At 42.7% G+C, this 9,886-nt stretch overlaps 1 protein-coding gene across 5 annotated transcripts in view; it reads left to right on the top strand.

Moving 5' to 3' along the window:
- The window catches only part of kcnip4a (potassium voltage-gated channel interacting protein 4a), a 339,081-nt gene that overhangs the window by 193,503 nt on the left and 135,692 nt on the right, over positions 1 to 9,886 (top strand). The window contains exon 1 of one of the 5 annotated variants that reach the window (XM_054748872.2): positions 6,974 to 7,224. The exons of the other annotated variants lie outside the window; for them this stretch is intronic. Within the exon in view, the coding sequence (XP_054604847.1) occupies positions 7,167 to 7,224 (58 nt within the window). The 5' untranslated portion in view covers positions 6,974 to 7,166. Of the gene's footprint in view, positions 1 to 6,973; positions 7,225 to 9,886 lie in introns of those variants that run through there. 5 annotated transcript variants of the gene reach the window in all.

The following is a 9,886-nucleotide window of genomic DNA, read 5'->3' as shown; positions in this document are numbered from 1 at the left end:
AAAGACAAACTGAGATACCACATGGTCCTAAGTATTCAGACCCTTTGCCGTGAAACTCATGAATTTATCTCAGGGGATTTCCATTTCTTCTGATCATCGTTTAGATCAGAGGTATTCAGTTCTGGGCCTGGAGGTCCGATATCCAGCACGTTTTAGTTTTATACCTGTTTCAACACACCTGATTTCAATCAGCAGGTGATTAATAGGCTTCTGCACAGCCTGATGAGCTGCTGCACAGGTGATTCAAGTATGTTGAATCAGAGAAACCACTGATTGGATTTGATTAGGAAAGCCACACCTGTCTATATAAGACCTATAGCTCACAATGCTTGTCAGAGTAAATGAGAGTCATGAGGTCAAAGGAACTGCCTGAAGAGCTCAGAGACAGAATTGTAGAATTGTAGGTTCCTAAAAGCACAGTGGCCTCCATAATCCTTAAATGGAAGATGTTTGGGATGACCAGAACCCTTCCTAGAGCAGGCTGTCTGGCCAAACGGAGCAGAGAAGAGCCTTGATGAGAGAGGTAAAGAAGAACCCAAAGATCACTGTGGCTGAGCTCCAGAAATGCAGTCAGGAGATGGGAGAAAGTTGTAGAAAGCCAACCATCACTGCAGCCCTCCAACAGTCAGGGCATTATGGCAGAGTAGCCCATCGGAAGCCTCTCCTCGATGCAAGACACATGAAAGCCCGTGTGGAGTTTGCTAAAAGACACCTGAAGGACCCAGAGTAGGTGAGAAATAATAAGTCTGATGAGACCAAGATAGAAATTTTGGCATTAATTCTAAGTGGTACGGGTGGAGAAAACCAGGCACGGCTCACCACTTGTCCATTACAGTCCCCACAGTGACGCATGGCGGTGGCAGCATCATGCTGTGGGGATGTTGTTCATCTAGGTCCTTAAGACCTACAACAAAAGGGGACCAAAAAAGTCCTGTGACCGGCATGATCCGGGTTGGTTGTCTGGATCGGTTTTACAATCGGGACAGAAAAATTAGAGAGCCGATCCTCAGCGTTCTGTGCCAGTTTGGACAGTGGAACCGGGCTAAAAGTGTCCTGCCTCAGATTTTAAGATGACAGTTTGCACAAACTCCAGAGTGATCAAAATACTTTTTTTAACCATAAAAATGAATTTTATCAATAAAGAAGAAAAAAAAACCTGCATCGAGACCACAAAAGAACCTGCTGACATCGTTTAAGTGATCCTTTCATTAACACAGGTGAGAGAAATGTGGCTGGAGGTCACAGTCATGCTGAATGAGTTAGATAATCCTGGTCTTCCAGAGCCGTTATCCGAAACGTTTTAGGTGTTTTTCTGCTTTACCACATCTGATGTGATTCAATAGATGAATAAAGCTACAATGGCAAATCTGCAAAAAAGCTAGTTTAAAACATTTTTCATGCCTCTTAACAACGTTCTAACAAAGTATAGATATAAATATGTCATAGTGATTAAAAAAAGGGAAAATAATGAATGAGGTAGTTCTCTTGCATTTGTCAAAAAAACCTCAGCCAATAACACGACTCAGACCAAACTGACGCACTTTCACACTTCCCTGGGTCCTCCACTCATTACGCACTCACGTATTTATCAACAGAACACAACTGGTGTGTGAGAGGTTCTCCGCTCAATAATAACAGAGAAGGAGAAACAGTTGGCTGCTACCACTTCAACTTTAGGACAAACTACCAGAGTCCCAAAAAGAAAAACACCATTTGAAGTCATAGACAACAAAAGATGTTTGGACCTAGAACATGGTGACTGGTGTTTAACACTAGTTTGTTTCCTCTAATGCGGGTTTCGATATCAGCCAGATGTGGCCTAGGAATGATAACCAATGTGAGAGGTGAGTAATCTAAGACCATGTTTGTGTTTAAAAGCTAGCTTATTTTGGAGATTTGCTATTGCAGCTTTAACAGGCGTCTGCATAAAATGAGGGCATGCTTAGGAAACCCTTTAATAACATAATCAAGTAAGCTGGGGTAAGGAAACAGAATAGGGTGTTGTTTGGGAGCTAAAAAGGCTCAAGTCAAAGATCAAGCCACCACCAGTGTAGAAGGGCAGCAACCATTATGAAAGAAGTGCATTACATTAATTCTGTGTCTTGCATGTGGTTTTTCCAACTGGGAGCATCTGATTCTGACCGTCTAAAGATAACAAGCTAACAAGCAATTTAACGATGTCAAACAGCCTCGGTTTAGAGGATCTAAAACACTTTAATCATGGTTTAGCTGCTGTTCACGCCACGGCCCGAGTGCGTTCCCATTTGCCTCTGCACCAAGTTCAAAAGACAGCAGAGGCAACTTCCCACCTGTGGCTCGCCACTTTGTAGGTGAGTCATGAAACACCTAACAGGAAGTAATTTAATGAAGGGCTGTATGGGGCATCAGACGGCATGAAGGGCTGAGAAAAAAATAAGCCTAGACTGCTTCTTGAGAGGAGAGCAACGACGCTACAACTACTATGCACATTTTAAATAATATAAAGTATATAGATTTGAATGTGTTTTGATGTTGAAATGTGAGCAAATTTACTCCAACCCCAAACAGTTAATCAAATATTTTTCAGGTCGTGTGGGGATGGTTTACTAGAGAGATATTTGATAAAACCATCTTCATTTCTGAAGGGCCTGATTAAATGAAGAGCCATTACTGGTCCCCACATAATAAAGACAGACTTTGAAACAACACGTTCAGTTGATTCAGACCCATCTTCAAAATTCAGGGGCAGGATCTTGAGGGTACTTGTTATGTAGTTTTTAATTGTGTTGCTAAGTTTCACAAAATCCTAATAACCCTGAGAAAGGTTATGAAATGTGGTAGACTACGTGAGATTGCCCCTTTTTTGTTTAAATCATTAGAAGACTTTGTGATTCTACATGGACTGATGGTATTAGTGTTCACGGATGTCTTGTTACACTGACCCTGATGTCCTGCCTGAAGTATCTGAGTCCACTGATCTCAGGCTCAGGGGGAGAGAGTTTTAGAGTCTGGGGGCCACAGCAGCAGATGGTCTGTCGTCACCTTTGGTCGTCAGCCTGGTGCATTCCACAACCAGTAGGCTTTGGCCACTGGACCTCAGAGACCTGCTGGGGGTGTAGGGACCAAGAAGATCACCAATGTAAGATGGTGCTTGTCCATGTAAGGCCCTATAGACCAGAACCAGGATCTTGAAATGAACCCTGAAGATGACTGGCAGCCAGTGAAGCTGGAGCAGAAGTGGGGTGATGTGGGTGTGTTTGGAGGACTTGGTCAGAAGCTGAGTTAGACTCTAAGAGAGACAGAGAACCATGATGAACATGGTTAGTTCTCTTTTTCTCTCGGAGAAAAGTAAATCGTACCTGCTGTATTCTGAGCACTAAAGCCTAGCACCGTCAATAGCATTATGATGGAATCATTTCATTAGCAAACTTAACTTCTTGTGGCATTTCTTTGGAAATTAGCTCCGTATGTCCTCGACCTTCTTTTTTGCTTCCATAATCATGTAAACTACTTTTGTGAGGCTCTTATTTTGGTTAATACCGTCAGAAAGGATGTGATGCACAGCACTTTTATTGTGACGACTGGAACTGTGTGGGTTGGTTGTTGGGGAACTTGACTGCTGTAATGTGAAGTGACGGTGGTGTTAATCTTGAGATCATGTCCATTGTCCTCTCTTCATGTGCAGATTTTAAACAGTTAGCATCATCCTCTCCGGACCCTCGGTTACACTCACACGCATTTGGCCCCATGTGTGACTCACGTTGCGTTGCAAACAGGAGTCTTGCATAGGACTGGAACGTTTTCCTTCAAGCTAACGACCGACGTATTTAGTCTTCCGTGACAGCATCTACAGCCAATCGCTCTAGCCGTATGCGTTACAGAGGTAGGACTAGAGAGCAGAACGTCATTAAACCCTTCCTGTACTTTTAGGGTAACAAGATGGCTTATTGTTTTTCAGTGGAGGCGGTTAAATTATTGGTGGGGACCAATATATTTGGCATTTTGTCCATGCCAAACATATGCCTTTGGTGTGAATGCAAGTTTTAATAGGGCCACTAAGAGATGGTAGTGGACATGAAAAGCAGAAACAAATTCCCTTTTAAAATAGAGCCTGAAGCATTTTCAGTTTAGAAAAGACACGGAATGTGAAATAGCTTTAAAAGGAGTTAGTGACCACGTTGGCAATGAGAAGATGGTCTATTTATTTATTTATTTATTTAAATTTTCCCCGTGTCCTGGCTGGCTGTGAAGCAAACAGAATTAATGTCTGAATGCTGGTGACAAGCCTTACAGATTTACTCTCAAGTGGAGAATCAGAGTTGCTGCTTGGTAAATTTAGTAAAGATGGTAAAATTAGAACAAATTAAGGCATAAATCAAACACTGTGACTAAACCTTGCCAGTAACAAATCACGCAATTGTGAACTGTGGCAACCAAGATTTAGACACTTAGAAAACATCTTGCCAAAAGTTGTACATTCCAAATCAGTGTGACTTCAGGAGAATGTTGAATATTTAGTTGCAATTTTGTGTTCCCAACCGGCTGCCAACAGTTGCAGCCCTTTAGGATAATGATTTATCTGCACGATCAACTGGAAGGTAGCTGATAACAAAGATGATCATGATGCTCCTAATTTGTTTTCCTCTTTTTATTGGTGGTTGGTGAACTGAAAAAGCTAACTGCTAGCCTTTATGTGCTACTGGCAGAGTAAAGTCATAAAGCAGGTAGAGACCGCCCACCACTAGTGACCCGAACGGGCGCTGTTCAAGCAGGGTGAAGCGCCCATTCAAAGAGTTTATTAAACCTAACTGGTCGGTGCCCCCTTGGCCGCTTGTTATCCCACAGAGTGCTTAAGCGGAACGCTACTGGTACATGTTGGCCCAACATTAAAGAAGCTACCTCTATTTGGTCCCATCAGGATCCAAACACAATGGAACAGTGATAATAAATGTATCCTAGCATCTACTACTGTACTTCCCTTTCCTTCGACTTTATCTATCTATCTATCTATCAATGCTTGCACACTATTTCTACAGTCGTCCACTGCCACCTCAGAGACAAAGCTTGACTAGCGTCCCTCCATCAAAGTAGCCTATTGTTTGCGTCAATACAAGCCGTATTGGTTCAACATAAAGTCTTGCTTTGTTAAAAAAGTGTCTGCAAAAACGAACTATCAACATAAAACCATACATGATACCTCTAAGGATTTTTGTACCCAATTCCCCCCACAGCCTTTCTTGCTCTATCACCTAAAATAGGGAACCCAATACGAGTCTGAAGGCCTCAACAAGACCCTGCAAACGCCTTTCATGTTCAGCAACAGAGTCTTCATCTTCTTGAAACACTAACTGATGTCCAGGGTTAAAGCAGAAACTCATTATTCTGGATAAGATGGACTGGGAGTTAGAATCAAGTACCACTCTGAGAAAACCCATACAGCTAAAAAGAAAAGAAGCTGCTAAAAAGTCCTTGACTGTGCAGTTTAGACCTAAACATTGTTTACAGAATCCACCCGACAGTAAGACTTGCTTGATAGATGTTGTTTCTGTGTGACCTTAGCCTCTGCAGCACCGAGACCTCCCACAACTCACACAACGTACTCACTGCTGACAGGAAGCAGGTTAATGGAGTGGGTGCAAATTGGAGCTTGATTGCAGTGGTTGGTGTTGTCCTGAATTGGACCGCCGTCACACAGTTCATAAACTGAATGCAGCGTAGGCGACTCTGGGAGCAGAAGTGTTTCTCTTTCTATTTTCTTCTGATGTGATCAAGTTCTTTCCAGTCCAAGCCAGGGATTGTAAATGGATCACTGGAGTCAGCACGCCCTCATGGTCATGAAAAAATGTGTATCTGATGTAGTAGATAGAAAGAAACACATAAGTAGATATTAGACAATATATACATATAAACACATATTTCCCAGTGGTGTCAAGGTAGCGTGGCACAACAGCAGTAAACATAGAAGAAGCTGTCCTTTGGTCTGCTGGTTGGCAGTGTGGTTTTCAGCTTAATCCCGACCTGCTGACCTTCTGTATAATCCTGAGGATTTTTCTGAAAGTCAACCAGAGCTTGCTGAATAAGCAGCAGCAGCAGCTCTGGATGTGTGTGTGTGTGTGTGTGTGTGTGTGTGTGTGTGTGTGTGTGTGTGTGTGTGTGTGTGTGTGTGTGTGTGTGTGTGTGTGTGTGTGTGTGTGTGTGTCACCTTGGGAAATAACTTCCCCTCTAGGGCAGGAGATTATATCAGCCGTCTCTAACAAACGCCTAATTAGCATTCCATCTGAATCCTTTGTTTCTAACTCAAATATAATATGAAGCTTGGAGGAGAAATCTCTCCAGTCTTTTGATTCACTCGGCTGATTACAGAAAAAAACCCATTTACATTATAAATTGGATGAATTTTACTTATTTATTTATTTTAAAGGTGAAATCTCACTCTAGACCGTCACACGGTTTTGATTTGGGTTTTGAAGCTAAAGAAGGCACGTATCCAGATCGGTGGGTGGATTGAATAATGTCGCTCTGTCGTTAATGTGTTTACACAACGGCTTTGCCAGCATTTGCAGGCAGAGGAGATGCTCACCGGTGATTGCCTGTACATAATTTAAATATTTACACCAGCTGTTTCCAGTTTCAGCTCTCAACAAGCTCGGTGCCTTGGAGTCGGCATGATTTCCCCCCTCAGCAGGAGGTGTGTTAAAAGTAGCTGGAATGGGAAGCGGTTGATTCTGCAGAAAGCTCGCTTTTCCTGGAGTTTCTCCCTCCTCACGAGAGGAGGAATCTGTTAAATAGTGGCGGTTTCACTCTCCGAGCGCTCAATTATTCTGGAGGCTCAACTGGTATGGAGTAGCTGCTGCAGAGCAGAGATCAGCCACTGAGCTCTCGCTTACAAAAGAAGGAAGGGAGGATGGAGAGAGAGAGAGAGAGAGAGAGAGAGGGAGAGTGTGTGAAAATTCAAAACTCCCACTCCTCTCTCTGCATGTACAGCCCACTTCGTCCAGGTGAATATAAGGAAGTTTGGAGTGTAGGCTGGGTTTTTCCATCCAGAAGCTCGCGGCATCTCTTTGTGTGCACCCCCTCCCCGTCCATTCTTTCTCCGTTTGTACACAAGCCACTCAAGTGTGGGCGTGAAAGTGTGTGAAAACTAGCAGGACTTGGAGATCACCAAGCGAGAAAGTCTGCAGGGCATCATGGGAGCTTTAATGGTCATCTTCTCTCTTCAGACAAAGCAAAGACGCAAGCCCACAGGTAGGAGAATTAACCACTAATTATCTCGAGAAAAGAGAGTCCGATGAAAAATGTTTAAATCTGTGTGTAGAAGTCTCGGAAATCCATGAAGTTATTTTTTTTAATCTAGAACGTCACATTTGACTCTTGTGGCCACGTCAGCAGTGCATGAAATAGACCTGAAATTGGTAAACATGAACTCCACAAACTTGTCTAACTTTTTCCATTTGCTTTTCCTAATCTCACACACACACACACACACACACACACACACACACACACACACACACACACACACACACACACACACACACACACACACACACACACACACACACCAGATTAACTCTGTACCAGCAGCACAGGCAGACAGGCTTACATTACCCCCTGTGATAATGTCCTGCTCAGCATCACCGCCACAGTGTGACAACGTAACAAAAGATGTGGAAGCCCGTTCTTTATTAAAGAACAATCAAATATTTAGTGAGCAGCCAGCAGACAATAACTGTCAGAGGTTATATTTAGGAGTGTGGTGGGAAAGATGGACTGGATGACACCTAAAGAGCAGTAAGCCATATTTCACTGGCGGGATTGTTGGAGAGCAGGATGAATGAGGGGCTCTTTAAAACTCTGGTGAGCTATAGATCATGGAGGAGACATGCACTGTAAGCAGATTTCATGGAGACCCAGAAACGAGAACATGGGATGCAGACGGAAGGTGCACCGCTGAGCTTCACGTGTAGAGTGTACTGTGGGGATTGAGTTAGGTCAGTATCTATAGATCTACACGTGAATGGAAATGAGAAACTGTAAGAAAGCCTGCATACGCTCACCGGCCACTTAATTAGGTACACCAGCTCAATTTCTCATTAACACAAATTTCCAATCAGCCGACTACATCAAGTCAACGCATTTAGACATGGGTGTGGTGAAGATGGCTTGCTGAAGTACAAACTGAGCGTTAGGATGGAGAATAAAGAGGATTTAAGGAACTTTAAAGGTTGCATGGTTGTAGGCGCCACTTGGGCTGGTCTGTGTTTTTCAGGTAATTTCAACCCACAACACCTCCAGACAGCAGCAATTGTTGTCAGGGGTCAGAGGAGAATGGGCAGACTGGCTATGGTTGACAGACAGAAACTACTCGATTCGACCAAGGTCTACAGAACAGCGTCTCTAAACCATAACATGTTGAATCTTGAAGCAGATGGACTAAAGCAGCAGAACACACCAGTCGGCTAAGAACAGGAAACCGATGCTGCAATTCACACAGGATCACCAGAGCTGAGTCAGAAGAGAATGGTGAAATGTTTTAGTCTGAGTCTGGAGTTCAGCTGTGACGGTCAGATTTTGGCATGATCATGAAATAATAGATCCATCCTGCCCTATATCAATGCTTCAGACTGCTGCTGGTGGTGCAATGGTGTGTGAGTGGGGGAGATGTTCTCTGCCCACTTTAGACCCCTTTAGTACCACCTCTAACCTTTTGTCTTAATTTCAAAAGAAAGTCTGATAGCTTGTGAAAACAGACTCGATGGCTTTACGCACTCAAACTAAAGAAGCATAGAATTTACCATACAGCCGTAGACCTGGTGCATAATAAAGCTCTAAGGCAGAGTGTGGCAGCAGCACTCGTGCTCTGTGAAACCTGTATTTCCTCTGGACCGAGACGACCCACAGTGGTTTGACGTCATGTCAAGCTGAACGCTGCAGCAGCTCATGCTCTGTGATAAATATGTGTCACCAGTAGGATGTAGCCATCCAGCAGTGTGGGGGCCAAAATGGATGTGAGGTTCAAGTAATGGTTTTCTGAATTATTCAACTGTTTCCACTTATTTTGATGTTTAGAGGAAGACCTTGGAGTTTCAAGCTGTCAAATCTGTTTGTGTACTTCTGTAGTATTCATTTATGCCAGCCTTTATAAGATTTGACCTATTCCTGCTCCCATTTCACTTATACACAGTAAGTGCAAGTGGTATAATGGTCACATCTCCAACTTCAAATGTGTTACTTACAAAAACGAAACTATGAACTTTATTTTTATTTAGTCAATGTCAGGGATGTCCTGGTCTCAACACAAGAGTCTGATATCAGAATAGTCGTTAACTCTACCTTTGTCCTACTTTCTACCGTTTTACCCCAACTAGGCCATGATACAGCACTGACTATCTTCTGAGTCAAAAGCAGCTAATAAAAATGTTATGAGTGTCATTATTAAATATTTTTGGAAGTTTTCCTTTTAAATGGCCTAATTTGTGGTAAAATACTCAGTTTTCGATGAATTAATTTGTTTTTTTTCCTCTAAAATTAAGAAAAAAAAATCACGATAATACAAAAATCACTGAAAGAAATCAAAAGGTATAGGCTGAAGCCTATCTTTTGTGTTCCTACCCTTTTAACACAATCAGCAAGACAAAAACATCACTGTAAAAACCATGTGTCCTGTCTATAAAGATGCACATAATGGCCAGTACATTACACATGTGTTAGGTGACGACTGTTTTCTAACAGACTTGGTAGTCTAGTAGTTAGAGTGCCGGACTGGCATGTTGTATTTGCAAAGGTTCTTTTTATAGCTACCCTTGACAGTATTGTGTTGTCAACCCTTTATTGATCTGTCCCCTTTAAGATTCAACTATTGGAGGCATATTTATTGAAACTCTTCATACATTGCTGTTACACCCCG

Source organism: Nothobranchius furzeri, chromosome 2 (assembly GCF_043380555.1).
Source record: "Nothobranchius furzeri strain GRZ-AD chromosome 2, NfurGRZ-RIMD1, whole genome shotgun sequence".
Classification (NCBI taxonomy): Eukaryota; Metazoa; Chordata; class Actinopteri; order Cyprinodontiformes; family Nothobranchiidae; genus Nothobranchius; species Nothobranchius furzeri.
This window is presented reverse-complemented; position numbering and strand designations above follow the sequence as displayed.